Here is a 25883-nt window from a genome sequence, read left to right as displayed (position 1 = left end):
TATCCAATGGCAGATGGAATTTTGGGACCCTGATTTGCATAAAGCTTATTACTGTGAGAACATTATTCTTATCCAATCAAAAGTAAAGGCACCTAGGCCTTCATTTGAATTTCAAGAGTATAAATAAAATAGGTCAGCTTTCTCATCCATTCACTTTTCAATCTTACCGGGTAACTTTTGTTTTGAGGAGAATGCCGGAGCCTTCGAAATCTGCCCCTGCTCCTAAGAAGGGGTCTAAGAAAGCAATTTCTAAAGCTCAGAAGAAAGATGGCAAGAAGCGCAAGCGCAGCCGCAAGGAGAGCTACTCGGTGTACGTGTACAAGGTGCTGAAGCAAGTACACCCAGACACCGGCATCTCGTCAAAGGCCATGGGCATCATGAACTCGTTCGTGAACGACATCTTCGAGCGCATCGCCGGCGAGGCTTCGCGCCTGGCGCATTACAACAAGCGCTCGACCATCACGTCCCGGGAGATCCAGACGGCCGTGCGCCTGCTGCTGCCCGGGGAGCTGGCCAAGCACGCCGTGTCCGAGGGCACAAAGGCCGTCACCAAGTACACCAGCTCTAAGTGAGCAAGCAGAGCTCACAGCAAACCCAAAGGCTCTTTTAAGAGCCACCCACATTTGTCAGAAGAGAGTTGTAATTTATGATTTTACTGTCAGTCAGTTGTCTTCATGAAAAAGGAGATGAAATTGGGCATTTTCCGCAAGTTCAGGGTACCTGTTGTTAACTTGTGAAAATACGTGGTGACAGGAGAAAATGAAGTTTCTCTGAATAGGTTTTTTATTGAAAGTATTTTAAAACACTTTTAACCATGACACAGGAATTCGATCCTGCTTTCTTATTGGTTTATTGATTCATTGTATATGAAAGCCAGGCTCTTGAAAAGGCTAGGCGAAGGAAGGCTTCAAGAGCTGTTAGGACGCCAGGCAGTGGTGAGACTTTCCTTTACTCTTGGAAGACATAGGCAGGAGGGTTTGGTTTTGAGACCCGCTAGTCCTTCAGTGAGGATTCCAGGACAGCTGAGGTCTACACAAAAAAACCTGGTACACTAGGATTGAGGGGACAGAGGCCTCTCAAGACACACAATACACTATGGTTAAAATTCGTGTTTTAAGAATATTTCTGTGTATGTCAGAATACACACCCAATCCTAACAGAAAGAAAAGGACACAGCATGTAGTTATTGAAGCTTTCTTACCCTGAGGACTGTCCCATTTTTGAACTGGATTTCTCAAATTATAGGGATTATTTTCTCTGTTGTCTTCACACCTTTCCCCTTTTAAATTCTGTTTCTTACAGACAGAAACACAGAAATACTTGATGTTTTACTTGATCATGCCATATTGGAAGAAACAATGACAAATGTTGGGGGGAAGAAAGGAAGGCCTTCAAAGAAACATGTGGCAGAAAATCCAGAATATTCATTATCTGAGGGGCAAAAAAACATGAATAAGAGGCAAGAATGCCTTATTCTGGCTTAATTGTATCGAGAAAGATGCAGCCGTCTCAAGTCTACCTTAGCATCTCCCAACACATTTTTAATGAAATAAGGAAAAATCTCTATGTGGCTGAGATTGACATGAAGCTTTGGATCATCTTGCTTTTATCTTTCAAGTGCTGAGATGATAGGAGTCTTTCAGTCCTCACTGGGCTTGCCATAGCGTGGAACATAGGACTGAAGGTGTGCTTTTCAAGCCTTCTTTCCCACTCATTTACACCCCCAACGGTGGTGGTTTGTTTTTATTTTTGTTCCTGCTTCTGTTTTTTTGCTTGCTTGTTTTACGTTTTTTTTTTTGGTTTGTTTTGTTTGTTTGTTTGTTTTTTGTTTTTTGTCTTGATTTTTGCTTTGTTTTGATTTTACAACTTAAATTACATGTGAGTGAATCTAGCTGTCAGGTTTTTCATTGTAACTGCCTTAAAAGTTAAAGTATTTGAAACTACCAGTAATCTCAAATCCTGACAGTCTTTTACATCATGAAATGCAGTGTGATACTTCTCTATGCAGTTCTGAAAACACCTTATGGGGAATATTAACAGGTGGAATTCATAGACGCATCACTGCTATTTCACAAGACATTTTTGTATTTCTTTCATCATGATTTCATGACTCAAATCTGCTTTTCTTATCCATTGATCGAAATAACCCAGGCTTCTTAAATAATTCTGAAAATAGCAGTGCAAGACACAAGGGATTTTTTTTTTAAATCCCCCTTAGTCAACTAAAAATACACCCTTCAAAAAGACCTCAATTTTGATAATTCCCTCTATAAAATAAAGCAGGGACTGTTTTTTACAGAAAGACGGATGTTAACACTTGACATTGTTATCTATTATTTGTTTACTACACATGAGCACCTATGTAACAATCTTTGACTTACTTACATTGCTAAGGTCTATGATGAAAGTACCACAGAACCACCCTGGTTACACTGGATTTTGTTGTAGATTAAGAATCCGGTGGTTTACACAACATTTCTTGCGATGCTCCCACACTGCTCATATATCTGTGTGGTTCTCTTTTCATTCTTCTATACCTCTATGTCATAGACTGACATTATCAGACACTGAGTCATGAGATGTGTTCCTGCCCTTTATGCTTATCATCTGGATGGGCACAAGGAGTAGAAGGGAAGGTAGCAGGGAATTTAGGAAATGGTTAAAATGCTTTGTTATGTCAAATGGTAAAAAAAAAAAAAAAAAAAAAAAAAAAAAAAAAAAAAAAAACATGGTGGAAACAGCTCCACAGAAGATGGGCTAGGTTTCCATACATTTTTTTTTTAATTTTATTTTTTAAAGTTCAATCTAAAAAAGAAAAGGACTAGATAGGAAAAAGAAATGCATTGCCTTATACAAATGAAGGTGTCCTTAGTTTCATTCTCTAAGGCTGGCCCTGGACCAAAGAAATCATATTTTCTCCTTGAACATAGATTTTTCATCTATGTTGTCTCCAGTCGCCAAGATGGCGACACCTTTCGTGGCACATGCTTCGGGATCTCCGTGGTCTCATAGATTGCAGGATCTCATGATTCAGTGATGGGACATGCTCCCTCCTTCTCCTCATTCTCTAATTTTCAGGCAGTTTAAGGATAATTCAGCCTAATAAAGAATAATTTGGATGCTTTTACCTTCTTTGAGATTTGTGGAGATAAAAGAAAGCCTGGCATAGAACGTCAAAATATATACCTAATCTGTTTTGGTAAGCCTACTAAAGATGACTATTCAGACACAAATTATAGCCAATTGAAATTATTTATTCCTGGTAGTGAGGACCACATCTTGGTATATCACCCTGCTGCTAAGAGGGAGGATTTTAGTTTTCATTGTTGTTTGTTTGTTTGTAACAAACAATTTAACAGAAGCTAAGTTCGCTGGAGAATCTTGACCTCTGGATTGGAAAATAGAGTTTGGTAATATCCTATTAACATCAAATTCTACATCAAAATCAAGCACTAGTTATACCTAAAACGGGCTTAGCAGGAATACAAGTTGGAGGAAGCACCGCAGTGTCTTTGCTTGTCACAAAAGCACAACTCTAAAACCTGAAAAAAGACAAGTGGCTTTTTTTTTTTTTTTAAATCACAGAACTCATACTTTAAAAACAAAAACAAAAAAAACCCCTACAATTTCAAAGAGAAAAGCAGAAAGAAAAAAAAAAAATCCCCGTATGCAAATGAGAAACTCAAATTCTTGCTCTCTATTGGCTAGGATGTAGTAACCAATAGGAGAAGCACAAGCAGAATACCTCCAGTTATTATAAATACTTGCCGTTGCGCTTTAGGCTACACTACGTGTTTTTTTCCGTCTTGCTTTTTTTCCTTCTATATATTGTGATTTGCAAGTAGCCATGTCTGGACGCGGTAAACAAGGAGGTAAGGCTCGTGCCAAAGCCAAGACCCGCTCCTCCCGGGCCGGCCTGCAGTTCCCCGTAGGCCGCGTGCACCGTCTGCTCCGCAAGGGCAACTACTCGGAGCGGGTGGGCGCCGGCGCCCCGGTGTACCTGGCGGCCGTGCTGGAGTACCTGACGGCCGAGATCCTGGAGCTGGCGGGCAACGCGGCCCGCGACAACAAGAAGACGCGCATCATCCCGCGCCACCTGCAGCTGGCCATCCGCAACGACGAGGAGCTCAACAAGCTGCTGGGCCGCGTGACCATCGCGCAGGGCGGCGTCCTGCCCAACATCCAGGCCGTGCTGCTGCCCAAGAAGACCGAGAGCCACCACAAGGCCAAGGCAAAATAAGCTGATGAGCTTTAGTCTTGCTTGCCCAGGAAAACGTCATCCAAAACAAAGGCTCTTTTCAGAGCCACCCACATTTTCATAAAACGAGCTGCTGCCTTTTGAAACTGTTAGTTACTATGATTACTATGAGATACGTTAGTCGTATGGAAAAGTTACAGAGCAGTTTCCCAACCTTACTAGTGTGGCTTTTAATTTTTTCATCCATAAAGTGATTTGTGACCTTCATTTGAGCCGAAATATGTGTATGAGGTGGTCATCACCCAGGTTTGTCATACAAGTCTTGTATAAAGCACAACAGTAGTAGTGGCTAGCGGTCTTGAATCCCGTTTTCACTGGTATGAACTGCCTTTGTGAGACGCGGTGTTTGGCCCCAAAGATTTGATTTTGCAAGTGATAAACTAATCTCATTTGAACGAGCTCTTGTCTAGCCCACTAAAGCTGTTTAGATGGTATTTCTATGCTCGTTTGATTACCTACGTAAAGTTTTTTAAGCGTGACACAATTTGATGTACAGATTTTTATGTAGAATTTCTTCAAGAGTTATAGACTACAGTGTAAAAGTGAAAGCAAAGTTGCAGGGGCGGAGATGCGGAGAGGTTCCATGTTCTGAAAGCATATTTTAATTAGGATTTAGAAGCAGAGGAGGACCAATCCCAACGAAGCGCGGGCTCTTTGAATGTTCTCCGGTCCAATAGCGTATAGTCTGATTCTATAAAGCATGGACAGCACTTTGCAGGGCTCTGTAGTGTCAATCGTTTGTCCTTTGTTAAAGTCATGGCTCGCACTAAGCAGACCGCTCGCAAGTCCACCGGCGGCAAGGCCCCGCGCAAGCAGCTGGCCACCAAGGCCGCCCGCAAGAGCGCCCCGGCCACGGGCGGCGTGAAGAAGCCCCACCGCTACCGGCCCGGCACCGTGGCGCTGCGCGAGATCCGGCGCTACCAGAAGTCGACCGAGCTGCTGATCCGCAAGCTGCCGTTCCAGCGCCTGGTGCGCGAGATCGCGCAGGACTTCAAGACCGACCTGCGCTTCCAGAGCTCTGCGGTCATGGCCCTGCAGGAGGCGAGCGAGGCCTACCTTGTGGGTCTGTTTGAGGACACCAACCTGTGCGCCATCCACGCCAAGCGCGTCACCATCATGCCCAAGGACATCCAGCTGGCCCGCCGCATCCGTGGAGAGAGGGCTTAAACTGAGCTAGAGAGTGCTGACTGGAACCCAAAGGCTCTTTTCAGAGCCACCCACAATTTCTGTAAAAGTAGCTGTGACTCATATTTCAACTAGTGGCTTCTATGCCGTGCTACCTCTGGTGTTTTACCCCTGTACCTAACTGCCTTTAAATTGGAGAGATTTCGATAAGTGGCCAAATATTTTAACTTTCAGTTTTTATGTCATAAGGATGTCTTGTCTTCACTCCTTTGGGTTCTGTGTTTTATATTTATTCTTTCCTGCAACATACTCGAGGGTATTCTCTGTTGCATAGTTTCCACTACAGGTTACAGCCAGGTGTCTTTTATTCACTTTGCTGGACCCACCACTTGTCTGTTCTAGAACTTGGCACATGCTGTGCAGTATTTAATGTTTTTGCTGTTACTCATTGAAATCTGTTACAGAACTTAAAATACTCTGTTTTCTGTTTTCAATAGATGCTGGAAACTAGGTAATTGGGAGTAGTGACTCAAGTAAAATAACATTTACGTTACGCTGAAATATTTCAAGCGATGGTCAGAAATTTTGGTAGAATTTGCACCATATTTCTGAAATTTAAAATACAGAGGCCTCAAGGATGGCAACCTCTCACTCTAGATATTTGGCTCTCCTCTTTCACTGCTTTCTTACACATAACACCGCCTATATCGGGAATGAGAACAGACAACAAAATTACCAAAATTTAACTTGAATATGTGATTTATGTGGGTATATTTTCAGGGATAATAACAAATACAACAATGATGTAAAAATTTGGTTTACAAAATAATATTTTCTTTTAAATCATGTATGCATATCCATAGGCTGAGTGAGGCAGCAGGATCACAAGTTTGAGGCTTATGTTGGTTACAAGATGAGTTCAAAGACAGCCTTGGTAGTTTAGTAAGACCTTGTCTCAAAGTTAGAAGAGATGGGTTGAGGTCAAAAGGCACTTGCTTTGCTTACCTATTAAACCAAACAAAAAGGATGAAATGGTATTTGATTTCCTAGAGGCTGGTCTTGACAGTTCTGCCTGACAACTATATGTTATCCACAGATAGTGTCTTATGCTGATGGTGTCTGCTGAATGCCTAAGTATTTAAATATTTGGTTTTTACTGTGCTGGCTTTCATGTCCCCTGCTTAACTGTATATATAATATATAAAGATATATATATATATTTCCCCTGTTTTAGGTACAGCTTGCTGAAAGGCAGCAAGTTTGCCATTTTTCTCTAAGAATCAGATGAACAGTCTTCAAATAGCCTGTCTCTTCTTGCCTCATCATCCTTACTACAATGGTGCATCTAAAAAAATGGATTCTAAATTCAGTCTTCATTTATTTGAGGATTTAATAGAATTTTAACAATATCTAGTAAGTAAGTAAATAAAAATATAGCAATATCTAATACATAAGTCGATAAATAATAAAATCGTGACTCTTCTTTCAGTGTCCACAGTGGTGTTCTAGCAGCATAGTAGCCACTTGGGGTTGCTCAGGCTCAGATTCTATCATTAGTGCCTACTATGCCATCTGAATCATTTTCTCCATTTGAAATTGGAAACAACATCTATCTTTTATGATTATCATTGAATATATTCAAATGCATGGTTTCAATTTTTCTGAGCTATATATTATGATTTTTTTAAATAAAGTTTTTAATTAACCCAAACTAGCTTCTGAAATTACATCTTACTTGGCATCACTTAATCTGCTCAGTTTATAAATTATCACCATGTATTTAAAATTCTTTAAAGGTTTTGTTCTTGTTTCTGTTCTTAGCAAAGGAAGATAGTATGGTATAATATGCCTTCTATACTCCCTAGAACAGGAAAAAACAAAACCAAAGAGAATTTGAAATTTTGCTAAAATAATGTTTATCTTACTTTAGTGTTCTCTCCCACAATCGCCTCTCTGCACTCCACTTGGAATAAAAACACTTTTAAAAAAAAATCATTTCTTTTGTTTTTCATTTGTTTATGGTAACTTGTAGCCTTGTGCTGTAAGTTATACGAAAATTTTTTTTGCCACGTACATCCTTGAGCCCAGATGGAGGTTCTAACTGTGAAGTTTTACCTTGCTGTATACATAATTGAACAATTGGTTGTTCCATGATTTACAGTAAACATGATGTCTATCCTTCATGTACCACATACAGAGTGATATTAGGCACAGGATAAAATTTACAGCTAGTACACTTGAAGCAACAGTTTTGTTATGAAGATTTGTATGAAAGTTCAAGGCTCTTAAAGACAATGAGAACATCAAGGTTAAGATCTGCTCCTTAGATTAAAAGATTTAACAGTAAACTCATACACAGTGGTACAAGCCTGCCACTTAATTCTGAGGGGCCTGACACTAGAGAATTGCAAATTCCATCTAGAATCACTCTGGAAAAAAGGAAGAAGAGGAAGAGAAGTGGGAGGAGGAAGAGGAAGAAGAGGAAGAAGAGGAAGAGGAAGAAGGAGAAGAAGAAGAAGAAGAAGAAGAAGAAGAAGAAGAAGAAGAAGAAGAAGAAGAAGAAGAAGAAGAAGAAAAGAGGAGAGGAGAAGAGAAGAAGAAGAAGAAGAAGAAGAAGAAGAAGAAGAAGAAGAAGAGGAAGAGGAAGATGAAGATGAAGAGGAAGAGGAAGAGGAAGAGGAAGAGGAAGAGGAAGAGGAAGAGGAAGAAGAAGAGGAAGAGGAGGAAGAAGAAGAGGAAGAAGAGGAAGAAGAGGAAGAAGAGGAAGAAGAGGAAGAAGAGGAAGAAGAAATAGAAATAGAAATAGAAATAGAAATAGAAATAGAAATAAATAGAAATTGAAATAGAAATAATAGAAAATGGGGAAAAAAAGAGAATAGAAAGGCAGAAGTTAGCAGTAGGCCTCACAGTGTTGACCTGTAAAAGCAAGTTCCTGAGTATTCAGAGTGTGTTAGCAAAATTAAACATGAGAAAAGTGAATGGAAATTCATGAACTGAGCTACACTGCAGCATGACTCGACAACGGCTGCATTATGGTTGTTAATACACCTCAGGAAAAGGACCAACAGTTCTTAAATCTTCACCCATGAAATACAAAACAAGATCTGTCATTATACTTTATTACATGCTGTAATTAGAAGTAATAACCCCTAATACACATTTTGTAATACTGATAGTGTGTTGGAAATAAGAGCCTCATAGAGAAATACTTTTAGTAAGAGTATTAAAATAGTTGATTTAGGGTTTCTATTGCTGTGATAAAACACCACTATCAAAAGCAACTCAGGTAAAAAAGGGTTTATTTGGCTTACAGTTCTGCATCACTGTTCATCATTGAAAGAAGGATAGGAACTCAATCAGAGAAGGAACCTGGAGGCAGGTTCCTGGAAGGGTCCTGCTTTACAGGTTTGCTCTGCCTTGGCCTGCCCAGTGTGTTTTCCTGTAGAACACAGGCCCACCAGCCTAGGAATGGCACCACCCACAATGGGCTGGGCTCTTCCCTTGGGCACTGGTTAAGAAATCCCCTACAGTTTTGCCTACAGCGTGATATTATGGAGGCATTTTCTCAAATGAGGTTTTGTCCTCTTTGTGTCAAGTTGGCATAAAACTATTCAGCACAAATAGTAACAGGTAAAAATATTTCTGCAGTACTTGTTTGGAACAATGTATTACCAATGTATTACCCAGTCCAGTTCTTACAAAATATGGGTAGCATTATGAGATGAGTTTTATAGGTCTAAAAGGGGAACAGGAAAATTACCAGTTCATGTATCTATGAATTCATTCCTTCGAATGAGAGCACACACTGTCTAGGTGTGGAAAAACGCAATACAAGCATCAAGCAGTTTTACTGCTCTAATTAAAGATATGGTAATCCAGAGTAGCAATGAATGGATTACACACAAAATCAGGCAAAGAATAACCAAGTGCTAGAGTAGGACAAGGAAAGGGGGCTTGAGCTATGTTGACAAGGGCTATTTTAACGAATTCTACTTGTACCCATTCTCTCTATTTCTTTCTATTCCTGTTAACAAAACTGTTTCATTCTTATTTATCTTTTAAAGTATCTTTCACATTTGAATTTTCACTTTGTAAGAAACAATAATCACACATTTTTTTTTTTGACAACGGGTGAGATTTTTAAAAAACTGCTTTAAACATAAATATTTCAGAGTGGTATTTGTTTTAAGTCCTTACAGGTACTGGACCATAAAAATGTAACACTTTGCTAAAATCCTTATAAAACGATGTAACATATACTACAAGTAGTATACTTAAATCTAGGGGAAAACCTCTGGGACTCCATTATGTCGGTATGTGCTGTATATGCTACTTCTTGGTCACCGCCCTGAAATGGGCGGAGCAAAAGAAGCCGTTGGCGGCCTTTTGGTCACCGCCCACTTGAGGTTCTCAACCAGGTCCGATAAGAGCCTATACTAATGCACTGTACTCTTAGGCACTCGGCTTGTTATCTCAAGCGTTTTTTGACCATTTAGCCATGTCTGGTCGTGGTAAAGGCGGTAAAGGCTTGGGTAAAGGGGGCGCCAAGCGCCACCGCAAAGTCCTCCGGGACAACATCCAGGGCATCACCAAGCCCGCCATCCGCCGCCTGGCCCGGCGCGGAGGAGTGAAGCGCATCTCCGGCCTCATCTACGAGGAGACCCGCGGTGTGCTGAAGGTGTTCCTGGAGAACGTGATCCGCGACGCCGTCACCTACACGGAGCACGCCAAGCGCAAGACCGTCACCGCCATGGACGTGGTCTACGCGCTCAAGCGCCAGGGCCGCACCCTCTATGGCTTCGGCGGTTAAACCTCTAGTTACCTTCACCTTTACAAAAGGCCCTTTTTAGGGCCACCCACTTACTCCTTAAAAAGCTGTGCATTTGATTCACCCTTCCCCCACACTCGCCGACCTCAACCTATATGTCTTCCAGTGGTACTCAGTGTGGATACGTGCTGATATGTTTGATTCAGGTTTTTCCCCTATGCTGAATGGGACTCTGGATATGGATTTGCTGAGGATTACAGGAAAGCCTCACCTTGTACTAACAACAAACAGGAGCATCCTTTTTACTAAGCTAATTGTTAGGTATGTAAGTCAGTGTTTGCGCGCTCTGAAAGGCTTATCTTCCGGATTCAATGATCGAAAAACCTACGATATTGGGTTAGATAGGTGTTAGAACCTCTACCTAAGTTCAATTACTCATTACAACCACATCAAACTGAGCCTTTATTGAGTGCCCAAACTTAAAATCATCCAGGTGAGAATCGCTCTTAATAGGGAGATGCGACTTGAGAGTAGAAAGAAAATAGTTTACTAAAGAAACGGGCTCATCTGATCTGGAGGCTCATCTGATTCACAATTAAGAGTGAAGCTTGATATCTAAGCTTCGGAGAAAACCCTAGGTCCCTCTCTCATCAGCATACACTCTGGGTGTTCTCTCTGTCTGTCTCTCCTCTTTCTCTCCTCTCTCTCTCTTGCTCTCTCTTCTCTCTCTGTCTCTCTCTGTTACAGATCAGTCGATTTGACCCCTAGAAGATCGAAAATATAAGAAAAGTACTGACATATGTGATGTTTTCTTACCCAGCCCATCATCAACAGTACATTAAAACAAATATTAACATAAAATCTACATTGAATTAGTTACAGGTAATGCAGAGATAATATAAAATGTAAGGGTGTACACATTCAGGTTATTTGTATACACCACTATGCCACCATTTAGAGGGCTTCAACATTTTCATATAGTGGTGTGAATCTTTAACCCTATTCCCCATGACTTTTGACAGTAGGCTAAATAGTGAAACTAAATGAGAGTAATAACATAAAACACAATGTAGTGTAAAGTCTGTAGAGTGAAGAGGCAGACTAGGCAGTTTTGGAGGAAGGAACAACCTATGATTCACATCCAAAGCAAAGTTTGACTCCACACTGACCAACTGTTATCCTATCACTGCAGAAATGGATGCAGAAGGAGCTCCCAGTGTGAAGCCAGCATGTGTTCTGTGCCGTACAGAGAGACTCAGAAATAAGACTGTTCTCCAGTATATATCGTATATTCTGTCTCAGTTCTTGGATCCTTTTACCAGTCCTGGAACTGCATCTTGTTAACTAATATTTACTGTAAAATAGTTTATGTTCAATATAACTCCAGGGCCTGCTTAAAAAGCCAAGTCCATCTTGTTGCAATGCCAAAATCTATGAGTGACGGCTTCAAGCTCAACATCCCAGCAAAATTAGAATTTTTAAACCTATTAAACCTACTCTCTGCTCAGAATATTCTGAATTACTGTAAATATTTTGAGTCACAATAAATAGTGCTGCCTTAAAAATACAGTTCTCAATTAAAATAGAATTAAAAGATGGTTTACTTGAGAGCTAAAAATGAGTGCCCATGGCCCAGGAACACAGATTCAGGTTCTTCCAAGTACTAGAGCTTACTTTGGGAATATTCGATGACATTTTACTAGTTACAAAACAAAGTCCTAAGGCAATTCATTGGTGGGGACCACACTAAGTGATTGACAACAAATGGAAAAATCTAAGAAAAGATATTAGAGATGTGCAATGACTGGCACACACTGGTTTTTCTTTTTTCTCTTTCTTTCTTTCTTTCTTTCTCCTCCTCCTCCTCCTTGTTTTTGTATTTATTTATTTATTTATCCATTTATTTATTTATTTATTATTTTTTTGAGACAGGGTTTCTCTGTGTAGTCTTAGCTGTCCTGGACTTACCCTGTAGATCAAGCTGGCCTCAACCTCACAGATATCTTCCTTCCTCTGCCTCCTAAGTGCTGGGATGAAAGACCTGCACCTCTCCCACTGGGAAGAATGAATGTATTTTAAAGGGAATAAGGTTAGCTTAGTTGTTTTTGTCTCAGACTTGTGTTTTAACCCTCTACAATCTTAAAATTCCCACTTTGACCAGTCTTTAATGTTGGCCAGTTTTTCCTCCCTCGTGCCTTCTCTCCATTCCTTCCTGGAACTTCAGCTCAGAAAACAACCACCAGGCAGACTTGTTTGCCTTTCATCGAAAATCCCAGGCAAGATTAGATGAGAGGCCCTGAGAGGGGCCTTATAGCCTCCTCTTTCTTCCTCATCACATTTCTTTCTCCGTGATGGGTTTTCCTTTATTTGGTTCGGTTGGGTTTTTGCTGTTTCTGGAATGGATCAAATAGTCCAAGCCACAAAGCCTTATACTTACTTGTTTTTCTTCTACTTAAAATTATTTTATCCCACATAGATAGATGGCTTTCAACCTCATTTCTTTCAAGTAAGTTTTGACACTAAAAAAACAGATTTAGGTTACCCTTAATTCTACGTTCCAGTGCAGAAGCAGTTTCATGAAATTTTTAGAGTAACAGAACAAAGAAAATCACTAAATTAAGGTACTTTTCAAATATATTAGTGGAAACATTAAATAGCTACAACCAAGCAGAGAATGCTCAACTATTGGTTGGCCTTAGATGCTGTGTGCTGACTTACCCTTTTGGTTGACTTTTTTTTTTTTTTAATGTTACTTTTATTGTTTTGGATGGTTTGCCTCCATGTATGTCTGTGCACCACTTTTATGCTTGGTATCCAGAGACCAGAAGTGGGAATTGGATCTCTTGAGACTGCAGTTACAAGAGATTATGAGACACCATGTAGTTGCTCGAAATCAAATGTAGGTCCTCTGGAAGATCAGCCAGTGCTCTTAACAACTGATCCATCTGCTCACTCTTCTACTGTCTTTTAAAATTTACATTCTAAGAATTATTTTGTGATTTTGTGTCCTTGCGTGCATGTGCGTGCATGTGTGTATATGTTGTGTTGGTGAACACATACCAAAGCACACTTGGGGATGTCAGAGGATAACTTAGGAAAATTCGGTCTCTCCTTCCACCATGTAGGTCCAAGAGCTTAAATTCAGGTCTTCAAGCTTGGCAGCAACTTTTCCCACGTCACTGACTTCTTTTGTCTTGATATATATAAATCAGATTAGCCTGGCACTTACTATGTAACCCAGTCTCATCTTAAATTCAAGATTTTTTTTTTTTTTTTTTTTTTTTTGGTTTGGTGGGTTTGGTTTTTCAAGACAGGGTTTCTCTGTGAAGCCCTGGCTATCCTGGAACTCACTCTGTAGACCAGGGTGGCCTCAAATTTAGAAATCTGCCTGCCTCTGACTCCCAAGTGCTGGGATTAAAGGCGTGCACCACCACTGCCTGGCTAAATTCATGATCTTTATGAAGGTTTTTAAAGTGAATACATCATGAATTCTTTTATGCATGTTGCCAGGCTAAAGCCACACTATGGTGCTTCCATAATTAATCTCTCAATAAGCAATGACAGTTGGTAATGTAAGAAAAAGTGAGGGGTTCCTATCCACAGTAGAGCTGGGCACCACCAAGAATACATAATTGTTAGGAATGTTTTGAAAAAAAGCCAAGCCTACCTTAAAGGCAAATGTGATTACTGATATCCCAGATAAGAGATCTGAATCTCCACAACACTTACTGATCATGAAATGCAAAGTATTTTCTGCTGGCCTCAGGGAGCAACTGGCACGTTATATCATGGCACACAAATAACCTCTTGAATACCTCAAAACAAAACACATTTTCTTGTTTTTGCCTGCTCTACTTCTGAAACTTCCCAAAATGTATTAATTATGTTCATTAGTTCAAAATGAAGCTATGGTGAATAGTTCATTTTTCTCCCAGAAACTGCCAGTTGGAAAACCGGAATCCCAAATCAGGGAGAGACACTGAGACCTAACAAACAGTGACAGGCTGAGGTTCAAATCTCTGCCTTATAAGTGATGTCTAAAATAAAGAAAACCGAAAGAAAGAAAAATATATAGACAACAAAACAACAAAAGAAAATTAAAAATGCCACCAAGCTGGGTGTGGTGGTAAAGAGTAATGCTAGAACTTGGGAAGTGAAGGATCAAGTTGTCAAGGCCATCCCAGGAAAAGTTATTTTTCTAGTAGTCAGTCATGAAGTATGTTTACATCCACTTCATCTATGCTCTCAAACTTACACTGCTTGAACCCAAAATTGTAGAAGATACTCCTCAAACTGCCTACACTAATGCGCGAGCGCACACACACACACACACACACACACACACACACACCCTACTGGAAGCCATTCTAAGAGCACACCTGCCTTTAGCAACCTTAGCCATATTAAGTTGTAAAGGGGGACATAAACTGGGAGCTACTATATTTACACAGCATAAAATTTCTCCAATACAATGCCATTTATCCTAGTTGTGTAACCACCGTGGTTAAATTTAAGATACATACATTTAAAAAAAATCTGAGGAAATAGAAAGCCATGGGTACAGTTCAGAGCAGTGATTCTGAGGCTTTTTTTTTTCTTCGACACCTGATGTAAATCCGCAGGGACTCCATCTGTTGAGAAAGATTTCCTCATCGTATTGGTGGCAGTAAAGCCACCAATGAAACCAGTGTTCATGGCAAACAATTGAGAAGCAACAGTAATGTTTAATTCTACAACCAATGAATATACTTGAACTTCGCCTGGGCTTACCAACGTTTTCACATTCTCTTTCGATTAAAACCAAATTTAACCTGCCTTCCTATCCCTCACTTTTGATTTCCTCAAGGAAGCAAGAGTTGTTTATCAGCGCAGGCTTGGTAAGGCAGTATTTGTTCAAGTAAATGGTGCAAGCTTTAAACACTTTACAATTCTTGAGGATAAATAAGAAACTTTACTTGGACGCACTTGTAAACAATTTTAAGGTTTATTTTTCAACTACTATCTCCATATTCTCTGGGATGCAATAGAAAGTCAGAATACTGAATGGTTCAGAATTACAACACTTTTTCAGAGAATGTGGGCGGCCCTGAGAAGGGCCTTTTGTTAAGAGAAAATATAAAGACTTAGCCGCCGAAGCCATAGAGGGTGCGGCCCTGGCGCTTGAGCGCGTAGACCACGTCCATGGCGGTGACGGTCTTGCGCTTGGCGTGCTCCGTGTAGGTGACGGCGTCGCGGATCACGTTCTCCAGGAACACCTTCAGCACACCGCGGGTCTCCTCGTAGATGAGGCCGGAGATGCGCTTCACTCCTCCGCGCCGGGCCAGGCGGCGGATGGCGGGCTTGGTGATGCCCTGGATGTTGTCCCGGAGGACTTTGCGGTGGCGCTTGGCGCCACCTTTGCCAAGGCCCTTACCACCCTTGCCGCGACCAGACATTTCTTACAAAAGAGAGAAAATAACTTCAGAGCTGAGAGTCGGTCCTTTATATAGCTGCTTTGACTTGATCTCCCACCCCCAACTGAATCACAAAGCCGAAAGCCCGCCGGCGGGAAAAGTGACGTCACAAACCCCTCCCTTAAGACCAGCCCAGAAAGACCCGAAAGCCCGCCGGCGGGAAAAATGACGTCACAAACCCCTCCCTTAAGACCAGCCCAGAAAGACCCGAAAGCCCGCCGGCGGGAAAGTGACGTCATAAACCCCTCCCCTTAAACATGCCACGGAAATAGCTAAAGCCCGCCGGCGGGAAAAGTGACATCAGACCCGGCTCTTGATCAGTGCTTTAAGCGAGCCGAAAGCCTGCAATCAAGAAGTCACGTGTGAGATTCGACTTCTTAAGCTTATCCCAGGTTTTAGAATCTCAACATCCTTTTATATACATATTCCAGGGGAACATGTACTTATATAAGTATAACTTATATAAGTCTGGAAAGAATGACGGGCAACACTCATATGGCACACATGTAGTTGCTTGCACCGGACAACCGTGTATGTCTGGGCTGTTTCAAAATTCCTAGTTTTAGGAACCTATTATGGGAAGAAACTTCTGTATGGGTTTGTATCTAAGAAATGTAATTCTCAATTCTATATTGTAAATTTATGTTTGACCATCTATCCACTTAAGAGTTTCTGTAGCAAATTAGATTCAACTAAGGATGGACTAAGTCCTTTATCACAGCTATTTTACTTGAAAGTGTGTGGCTCTGAAAAGAGCCTTTGATTAATGCCTTAAAACAATGCAATTTACGCCCTCTCCCCGCGAATTCGGCGGGCCAGCTGGATGTCCTTGGGCATGATGGTGACGCGCTTGGCGTGGATGGCGCACAGGTTGGTGTCCTCAAACAGACCCACAAGGTAGGCCTCGCAGGCCTCCTGCAAGGCCATGACCGCAGAGCTCTGGAAGCGCAGGTCGGTCTTGAAGTCCTGCGCGATCTCGCGCACCAGGCGCTGGAACGGCAGCTTGCGGATCAGCAGCTCGGTCGACTTCTGGTAGCGCCGGATCTCGCGCAGCGCCACGGTGCCGGGCCGGTAGCGGTGGGGCTTCTTCACGCCGCCGGTGGCCGGGGCGCTCTTGCGGGCGGCCTTGGTGGCCAGCTGCTTGCGCGGGGCCTTGCCGCCGGTGGACTTGCGAGCTGTCTGTTTAGTACGAGCCATGGCTAAATAAATAGTGACTGAACACTTGGAACATGGAAATGGCACGCGCAGAACTACTATTTATAGTATACAAAGAATAGTGATTGGATGAAAATACTGGTCATCTGTGACGTTTAAGAATATGATTGGTTTATATTTTAGAACGGCAGTTGCTGGGTAGAGGCTAAAGTAGTCTGCTGCCGCATTTTCGTGTGTGTGTGTGTGTGTGTGTGTGTGTGTGTGTGTGTGTGTGTGTGTGTTTTAAGAAAAATGAAATAAAATTCCAGTGAGTGTCCTCTTTTACAGCACTTCTGCCTCCCAACACATCGGAGCTTGGACTTGGTGCTATTGAAGAATAGAGAACAATCTTGATGTCTCGAGTATTGAAATGTCGAATATTACTTTTGCAATTGAAGGAGGGCAGGACAGACTCTACCTTTTGATTGGTTTACTCCGTTTCGTAACTAGCCACTAAAACAGCAGAGTTAGAATTCCTCATTTGCGTGGAAAGACTCCATTTTGTTGCAACCCACACTGTAAACAACGGAGAGAAACTTGGGAATAAAAATACAGAAGTCTGACTCTGGCTATTATGAGCTTCATTAAATGGCTGTACTTGTATATATGCTTTGAGTTCTTGCATTTGGGGATTCAATTCTCAAAATATTTTCATGCATTCTTGGTTAGAGGTCTCTCGATACGTTCGAAAACTATTTTTTAAATAAAAACAATAGAAATCGTCACCGTTCGCTAAGATTAGATTTTAAAAGTCTTCTTTAAAAGAAACTGGGTAAGACTTACCCAGAGCTATTGCGTACTTGCATAGCCCGGGGAAAGTCATGAAAATGGCTTTTCTCTCGAGCAATAGGTGCTTTCTCAGCATTGTGCTGCACAGTTCAGTCGTTTTATTAGAGCTACTGGCTCGCAATATGAAACCACTGTCGCAAGCTGACAGACACTCCTTAGAACACTAAACGTTTCTTCCATAACTATAAATATGAGATATAAAATATAAAAAGTAACGTTACATAGCTTTCATACTGCCAAGAATCAGTGTTGAAACCCACAAACAAGATCTACAGGCTGGCTTTACGGGTTTTGGTTGCCTAATTTACAGTCACCCTTAACTAATTGAGCTACTTTTTGATAGGCATCTACCACCTTGCAATGATAAAGCAGGAGAGTAAAAAGTGTCACTGCTGTGCTTGAAACTCCAACTCAAGCAGCCAGCCCGATAAGTTTTGAGGCCACCTCCAAGCGGAAAACACGAAGTATGATAGGTCCCTGGAATCGCGAAGTTAGGCTCTGAAATCTTGCAGGCATCCGGGGCGCGGGGGGCGGGGCCTCAGGGTTCAGGGGGCGGGCATTAACGTGCACCAATCACAGAGCGGCCCTGCTCTATAAATACGCCGCTCAGGGGCCTTGTCTTTCTACTTCTTTTCTTCGTCTTGGTTATTGCTGCTGTTTACGCATCAGCAACCATGTCGGAGACGGCGCCAGTCGCTCAGTCTACATCAGCTGCCCCTGAGAAACCTGCCGCTGCAAAGAAGGCCAAGAAGCCAGCGAAAGCTGCTGCTCCTCGGAAGAAGCCCGCGGGGCCTCCAGTGTCTGAGCTCATTGTGCAAGCGGTCTCCTCTTCCAAGGATCGGAGTGGCGTGTCCCTGGCGGCGCTCAAGAAGGCGCTGGCGGCGGCGGGATACGATGTGGAGAAGAACAACAGCCGCATCAAGCTCGGGCTGAAGAGCCTGGTGAATAAGGGCACCCTCGTGCAGACTAAGGGCACTGGCGCTACTGGCTCCTTTAAGCTGAACAAGAAGGGCGACTCCAAGGCCAGCACCACCAAGGTGTCAGTGAAGGCGAAAGCACCCGGGTCTGCTAAGAAACCCAAGAAGACTGCTGGCGCTGCCGCAAAGAAGACTGTCAAGACTCCGAAGAAGCCCAAAAAACCTGCAGTCTCCAAGGCTTCCAAGAGCCCCAAGAAGCCGAAGGTGGTGAAGCCCAAGAAGGTAGCCAAGAGCCCTTCGAAGGCGAAGGCAGTGAAGCCTAAGGCTTCCAAGGCAAAGGTGACAAAGCCAAAGACCCCAGCTAAGCCCAAGAAGGCGGCGCCCAAGAAAAAGTAAACAGTTGGAGGCTTCTTCAATAACCCAACGGCTCTTTTCAGAGCCACCTACATAACTCAAAAGAGCTTGTCACTAATTTCACAGCAACTACTGCAGTTGAGAACAAATTTAGTAAAGTCAGAAGCACCTGGGCGGCCTTACGCATTCTTCCCCTGTAGACTGGCAATTTGGGTCCACCTAGCTTGAGTGTTCTCAGGCTGCTGTGAAAAAGCCTTTAGCTTGGTAGTTTGTATAATTGATAGCCCTGTGAGAATCTACCCTCTGCAGGTGTGGATAAGCTCTCTAGGCATGGCAGTGTGATGCCCTGGGTAGTACCTCTCCAGGTAAGTGTCAGAGTTGCAGTGGGCTGCAGCAGGACAAATGCAATAGAGTTCAATTAAAACCCACCAAAACTACAATAATGCTGGGTGCTTGGAGGTTTGGTTTTGAGGAAGTTGCATGGTGCTTCAGTTGTTAAAGACATGTACTGCAGATAATGTTCACAGGCAGCTGTTGGAGCTTTTGTAGATTTTGCTAATTAGCCACTTTTGTCCTTGAACTGATTGAAACTCCTTCCTCCTGAGTGCTAGAGTTAGCGACCCCCTCCTTTCCACACACCGTGATTTGCTGAGCTCCCTTATTCTGTCCTGAGTTACGTTATTTGTGTGGGGGGAAGGAGGGAGGGCGCTTGTATCTGCAAATTGAGGGGGCAATTTGTAATTGGTTGTCTTCCACTAGAGTCCAGGAATTAGCTCAAGTCATCAGGCTTGGTGGCAAGTTCCTTTTACTCTGATCAATCTTTCTGGTCCTGAATTTAGCTTTGTTGTTGTTGTTGTGGTCCTGAATTTAGCTTTGTTGTTGTTGTTCTAGTTCAACAAAACTTTAGAAAACCAATTGTCCAAGGCATTGACTTGTTATCTCAAGTACACAGGAGGCCAAAGCTAAAGGATCCTGAATTTAGGCTAGGGTAGGCTATACAGCCAGAGGCTGTTTTAAATAATTATTTGGCTGGTTGTGGTGTTTTGGTTTTCAAAAAAACTTGGGTGTTATTTAACTTTTTTTTAATTAACTTTTTTTTAGTCTTTTACATAAAGTTATTGTGATCATTTGTTAATCTGTGGTAAACACTAAACTGAATATGATGCAACAAATAGGACCCCATACTGCTAACTATAAAGTATATTTTACATTTAGTAAATGACATTCTAAGAACACCTCAACTTCCAGAAGTGTCAGTTTCAGTTTCCCACGCTCAGTGTGGGCTCAGTCATTTTTCAGAGACTGAAGGATGTAGAATAATGTCAGTTATTTTTAACTCAAATTTTATGTTTGTTGGCTAGTTTAATATTCCTTCTGGAAATAGATGGCTTGTATTGTTTGTTTTTTCAGAGTGATCTGTCTTTTTGTTTAATTTTAGGTTTTGTTTGTTTGTCTTAGATATATGTTTATTTTTATGTGTTAGTAGTTTTCCCACATATAAGTATGTGTACTGTATGTATGTCCTGGAAGTGGAGTTACAGATAATTGTGAACCATCATGTGGGTGTAAGGAACAACCCCCCAGGGTTCTTCTCTACAAGAACAAGTGTTCTTAACCACTAAGCTATTTCTTCCATTGCCTCTATTGTGGTTTTTAATATAGTAGAAAAATGAATTTATTTTTTTAACCAGTAGCATTGTACACAGTGGTTTTTTTTGTGTTTGTTTCTTTTTCTTTTTCTTTTTCTTTTTCTTTTTCTTTTTCTTTTCCTTTTAGTTGTTTGAGACAGGGTTCCTCTGTGTAGCCTTGGCTGTCTTGGAACTCACTTTGTGACCAGGCAACCTTGAACTCAGATTCACCTTCCTCTGCTTCCTGAGTGCCAAGATTAAAGATGTGCACCACTACTACCCTGCTGCACAGTATTCTAATTTTGATCTTTTCTTCTCTTTATTGTCTGGCTTTTTTTTTTAATTTTCATGTGTGATGCATATTATATATAATGTATTGAATATTCTACATAATTGTTTTAATGTGTTAAATATGCATATGTCTTTGATACTTCTAGGTATCGAATAGAAAAAGGGACTCCATAAGATCTGGTTCTAAGGCATTTTTCTAATTAGTGATTGATGGGGGAGGTAGGTGGTGCCATCCCTACCCCTGTGGCCCTAGGTTCTATAAGAAAGCAGGTCAGCAAGCTATGATGAGAAAGCCAGTAAGCAGCACTCCTCCATGGCTACTGCACAGCTCCTGCCTCCAGGTTTTTGCTCTGTTTGTGATCCTATTCAGACTCCTTTCGATGATGAACAGCAGTATGGAGGTGTACGAAAAATTAACCCTTTCTTCCCAACTTGCATTTTGGTCATGGTGTTTCATCGCAGGAAAACCTAATTAGGACAGGAAGAGAAAAGAAGCTGTGCTAACCAAGCATACGATGACATGGGAAACAAATATATTGCTGTCACTTTGCCTGGCAAATGTTGTTCCCCTTTCCTACCCTGATACAAAGCCCAGCATTTATCTCTGAACTGGGACTTTGGCATATTGAGATATACCAATAATGGTGTATGAGGAATCCTGGTGAGATACCTCAGTTTGTAAAGTGTTTGACTTGAAAGGGTGAGGAACCAAGTTCAAGTTTCCAATACTCGCACAAAAAAGTTTATGGCCACACTTTTAATCACTTTTTTACCTGTATCCCCCTGCCTCTTCCCCTCTTAGGAAGAGGGTAATAAGGTTGTAGATCTTACTGGGTTTTAAGATATTCTCTTTTCTTTCATGTAATACTCAACATATAAGCCAACTTTAAGAAACTGTTTCCTTTAATGTGCCTGCTGTCAGCTTATTTCATAGACTGAGTTATGGAACCCTCAGAGGGTAAAGGCGGAGATCTTCACATCCCTACGGGTGTCTCTTACAAACTTCTGTCAAATGTTCTTAGGCCCAGTCAGAAATTTTAAGAAAATCTTTGCTTTCCTACATCAGAAAATAGTTATAAAATACGTATAAAACTTGCTTTCTATGAGCAGGTGTGTGTGTGTGTGTGTGTGTATGTATCAGACATATTACCTATGAGAAAGCCAATAGATTATTCTGGAGATATGGAAGGTTTGGTGGTTTGGATAAAAATGGTTTACATAGGTTTATAAACTTGAACACTTGGTCCCCAACTGATGGACCTTTTTGAGAAGGATTAGAGGGTATGTCCTTGTTGGAGGTGTGTCACTGGGAACAGCATCTGACATTTTGAAAGCTCACCTTTCCTACTTAATGTGTATTCTCTACTCCCACCCCTATTCCCCCAACCCCCCACCTCCTGCCTCTTATTTGAAGCTAGGGATATAGGTTTCAGCTACTGTTGCAGTGTCTGCATGCCTGCTGCCATGCTCCCTGTCATAATGGTCATGAACTCTAGTAAGCCCCCAATAAACACTTTCTTCTTCAAGTCGCCTTTGTCATGGTCTCTTCACAGCAATAGAAAAGTTGCTGAGACAGAAGGGTCAAGTGGCAAATGGTTCCATTTAAGTTGATGCAGAAAGCAGAAGGAAGAAGGATGGATCAAGTTTAAGGTACAAACCAGTAATGAGAAAAATCACTTCTCTGAAGAGTTGAAATATAAAAACCACTTTGTTTTTTAAATCAGCAAGATAGATCATTGTCAAAAAAATTAAGCCTGATGAGGTAGAAAATACCTTCAATCTAGAACTCTGTAGATTGAAGTAACTGTGTTGTAAATGCTAGGCAGGAGTGCACTAGGGAGAGACTGTGCATCTCCTTAGCCTAGCAGACTATCGAAATGATGGATACCAAAGAATAAAAATTCCCTCAGAAGTCCCAAGTTTGGAAAAGGCTGAAGCCCACAGTGCCCACCAGAGCCCAAAGCTGTCTTCCAGGAGACTTCAAGCAGTTCTGAGAACTTACTGGACCACGCAGACCAAAGCTTAGACCATGGTAGAACCATACCTTGACCGGTATACTTTAGCTATATCTATTAATTAAACTCTTACCCTCTACTTAAGCCTAGAGCGTATGTCAGTACTCCTGAAGACTTGAAGGCTTCTAGATCCCTTTATTTGTTCCTCTTCCCAGTGTGGTAACAATGACTGAATCTTCCTTTCTCTGCTTTTCACTATTTTATTATTGATATAATGAGTACAGGTGGCTGAGCCTAGTCTGTTGAGATTTTGGGGACCCATATATTGCCCTAAGAACTCTGGAAACAGCTGGGACACAAATTCTAGGCCATCCTGTGTTGTAAGGAGTTTGCCTCCTCTGTCCCATCAGAGATCAAAAGATTTACATAAAAGAGGAAGAGTATGAAACTCAAACACTGAGACAAAAATACATTTCTTGCTGCCCAGAACAAAATGTCAGTGGACCAGTGTGGTTTGCTTTGGCTGAAGACAGGATTTCATGTAGCCCAAAGTGACATTAAACGTGCTATGTGCCCTAGGATGACTTGAGCTCCTGACCTTCCTGCCTCTCCCTCTCAAGAGCTGGAAGTGCAAGCATGTGCTGCCATATCTGATTTTTTTTTTTAAATAAACTTGCTAAAACATATACAGATAAAAAGAAACCAACAATGATGATCAAACTCACTTTAGAATACTTACACCAGTCCTCCAGATAGCAGTGGCACAGTAATAAAAACAAACAGAACAAGGACAATGAAAGCTCAGAGACAGACTCTATGGGGCCTGAATATATGAAAAGAAAGTGGTACCTATAACAGAAAGGCCAGACTGCAGATGGAGTCAGGAAAACTACATCACTGAACTTCAAAAGCGGCAATCCAGTGTGTTAAATGCTTAAAAAAAAATAAAGCAAATTCTAGGATCTGTAGCATAAAGTAGTCATCCAGGAAACAAGAGGTAGGGAAGAATTTCTAAAAGCATAAGTTACAAGACAAATTGCATTTTGACTTTGGTAAACCGAGAGACTTGAGTTAAAGATTTATCCTGTTAACAAAGGTCTCATGTTGCTCCTACTAGAGTAGTATGAAGTACCAGGCAGACAGGGTGGGTCACGGGATGTCTGCTAGTGCGAAGACATAACTTCAGAATACTCTAGGAGTGGATACAGGAACATCTGCCAATCCCCAGGACATGTCTGAATTAAGGCCTCCATTGAAGGGGTGGAAATGGAGGAAAGGAGTGGCTGCATAACATAGACACCCAGTCTGAAGGTTCAAGATTAAGATAGCAGACATGATGAATGCAAGCCAGCATTGCCCTGGGCAGTACAGCCTGGGGAATTCCTCTCCCAGCACTCAGCTGCACCCAGATCCTTGACATCCTCAAGAAGAAATCTCAGTGTACAGTAAAGTGAGACAAAAATTGTTGAGTTTATTTATTAAACAGAAAGACAAGGCACGCTTAAAGAGATTGAGGTGCCAGCATTCACTGAGGAACCACTCCAAGTACCTTAGCAATAGCAATAAATGTGATGGGGGAGGGGGTTGAAACTTACTAAGTTTAGACAGTAGAAAGGTTGTATGTGCTGGTGTGCTTGAGTCTATCCAAAGAATTCTGTCCTTGAAGAGGAGACTGCTTAGGTATATTGTGAAACTTGCAGGTTGAAAAGGAGGGTTAGGAGAGGGAAAGCATTGGTTACTCTTTAACAATCTCTTCTAAGTTGTTTTCTCAGACAAGCTAGTACAATTTTCTGCAGGTGGTCTGGTCAATTACGTTGAAATTCCTGGATGTCAACCAGAGAGTCTGAAAATCACAACCAGGCCCTTTCCTTCTCAGGTCACTTCTGTTTCCTAAGTAGCTACCCTCCCTCTGTCTAAAGAACATTCTGGATCACAGGAATTCAAAGCAGCCTAATATCACAGTGGCAGAGACTGAGGACCTCCCAACTCCACACTGTAGTGATACACACAGAAGTGTCCTCCCCAGTGGTGGAGCAAAGGAACACTGAGTGAGTTAGCCTTTGGACTCAAATATACATATTAAATCTACATATCTACAAAGCCTAAGTGCAACCTATGTCAATGCGGTGGAAAAGAGCAGGATGAAAGTTAAAACAGGAAGACTGGTAGAAGAGAACATTTGATAGATACTAATTTGCCTTTCCTTAAAAAGTCATTTAAATAATGTGGTTATGAAATCTGATACTTAGAAAACTTTAATATGCAGTACTTTCTTTACAGTACTGGGCATTGAACCCAGAGCTCAGTGCTGAGCTGCAGTCTCAGTTTTTATGTTTATTTGTGTGTGTGTGTGTGTGTGTGTGTGTGTGTGTGTGTATTAGTACACTCCAAAGACATCAACAGTAAAATTGCATTTGTGTCTATATTTTAAGACAGGCTCCCCTAAATTGCTTAAGTAGGCCATGAACTTATGATCCTGCTGCCTCAGCCTCTCTGGCAACAGGAAGGCCTGTGCTTCCAAGCCCAACTTGTAAACATCATAATACAAACAGGCACAGAGGTACAGCCTTGGGGATAACGGCAACTTCTTCCTTTTCACCTCACCTTTTATTTCTTTAAATACCCTGAAACAGATAGACATGTTGGCATATTTGTTTGAGCTATTTTATTTGGAGTTTTATATACCTCTCTTCCCACCCTTACTCCTTCCAGCACTCCAATACCAGGTAGGAAAGAAAGAAGGTTGGAGAGGAAAGGGGACGTAGGTCTCTTTAAACTACTTCCTGTAGAATTTGTTCCTTCGGGCAAGTCCAATCTTCATATAATCAGGGTATCTCCAACTTCTTGTTTCGTTTCTCAACAGCAGGAGCCTGAGCAGGAACCAGGAGGAGGAACACCCTCTCCTTCAGAGCACCTCTCTATTCTTCAGAGCTGTCTCTGGCCTCTCTGGCATTTATACCCTCTTCATAGTCCCCAGAATTAAGCTATCTGCAGCTGGCAGAATCGAACCCCTGCCAGAGCATGCACAAGTCAAAAGTCTGCAGCTGTGGATAATCTAGGCCGCCCCAGGTCTGACACCTGGAATTAAAACAAAAACATGTTTACATAACATAACTAAGTTTTTAAAGAAACCAAAGGTCTCACTACACAG

The 25883-nt window shown here is 41.7% G+C and overlaps 7 protein-coding genes across 7 annotated transcripts; 5 read left to right on the top strand and 2 right to left on the bottom strand.

The window, feature by feature from the left end:
- The first annotated feature begins 149 nt into the window (after nucleotides 1–149).
- On the top strand, nucleotides 150–631 carry LOC117714309 (histone H2B type 1-B). The gene has a single exon (XM_034511025.2). The coding sequence runs from the start codon at nucleotides 192–194 to the stop codon at nucleotides 570–572; it is 381 nt and encodes a 126-aa protein (XP_034366916.1). The 5' UTR covers nucleotides 150–191; the 3' UTR covers nucleotides 573–631.
- A 3126-nt stretch (nucleotides 632–3757) lies between these two features.
- On the top strand, nucleotides 3758–4454 carry LOC143443337 (histone H2A type 1-H). Its single transcript, XM_076939264.1, has one exon. The coding sequence runs from the start codon at nucleotides 3848–3850 to the stop codon at nucleotides 4238–4240; it is 393 nt and encodes a 130-aa protein (XP_076795379.1). The 5' UTR covers nucleotides 3758–3847; the 3' UTR covers nucleotides 4241–4454.
- Nucleotides 4455–4477: 23 nt separating this feature from the next.
- On the top strand, nucleotides 4478–6491 carry LOC143443336 (histone H3). The gene has a single exon (XM_076939263.1). It carries the CDS (start codon nucleotides 5015–5017, stop codon nucleotides 5423–5425), a length of 411 nt encoding a protein of 136 aa, XP_076795378.1. The 5' UTR covers nucleotides 4478–5014; the 3' UTR covers nucleotides 5426–6491.
- A 3377-nt stretch (nucleotides 6492–9868) lies between these two features.
- Nucleotides 9869–10198, top strand: H4c2 (H4 clustered histone 2). The gene has a single exon (XM_034511031.2). It carries the CDS (start codon nucleotides 9882–9884, stop codon nucleotides 10191–10193), a length of 312 nt encoding a protein of 103 aa, XP_034366922.2. The 5' UTR covers nucleotides 9869–9881; the 3' UTR covers nucleotides 10194–10198.
- Nucleotides 10199–15120: 4922 nt separating this feature from the next.
- On the bottom strand, nucleotides 15121–15703 carry LOC117713590 (histone H4). The gene has a single exon (XM_076939262.1). The coding sequence runs from the start codon at nucleotides 15584–15586 to the stop codon at nucleotides 15275–15277; it is 312 nt and encodes a 103-aa protein (XP_076795377.1). The 5' UTR covers nucleotides 15587–15703; the 3' UTR covers nucleotides 15121–15274.
- Nucleotides 15704–15919: 216 nt separating this feature from the next.
- On the bottom strand, nucleotides 15920–16817 carry H3c1 (H3 clustered histone 1). The gene has a single exon (XM_076939261.1). It carries the CDS (start codon nucleotides 16799–16801, stop codon nucleotides 16391–16393), a length of 411 nt encoding a protein of 136 aa, XP_076795376.1. The 5' UTR covers nucleotides 16802–16817; the 3' UTR covers nucleotides 15920–16390.
- Nucleotides 16818–18214: 1397 nt separating this feature from the next.
- H1-1 (H1.1 linker histone, cluster member) lies at nucleotides 18215–25425 on the top strand. The gene has a single exon (XM_076939260.1). The coding sequence runs from the start codon at nucleotides 18262–18264 to the stop codon at nucleotides 18898–18900; it is 639 nt and encodes a 212-aa protein (XP_076795375.1). The 5' UTR covers nucleotides 18215–18261; the 3' UTR covers nucleotides 18901–25425.
- Nucleotides 25426–25883: the final 458 nt, after the last annotated feature.

Source organism: Arvicanthis niloticus, chromosome 8, assembly GCF_011762505.2.
Source record: "Arvicanthis niloticus isolate mArvNil1 chromosome 8, mArvNil1.pat.X, whole genome shotgun sequence".
In the NCBI taxonomy this organism is placed as follows: Eukaryota; Metazoa; Chordata; class Mammalia; order Rodentia; family Muridae; genus Arvicanthis; species Arvicanthis niloticus.
This window is presented reverse-complemented; position numbering and strand designations above follow the sequence as displayed.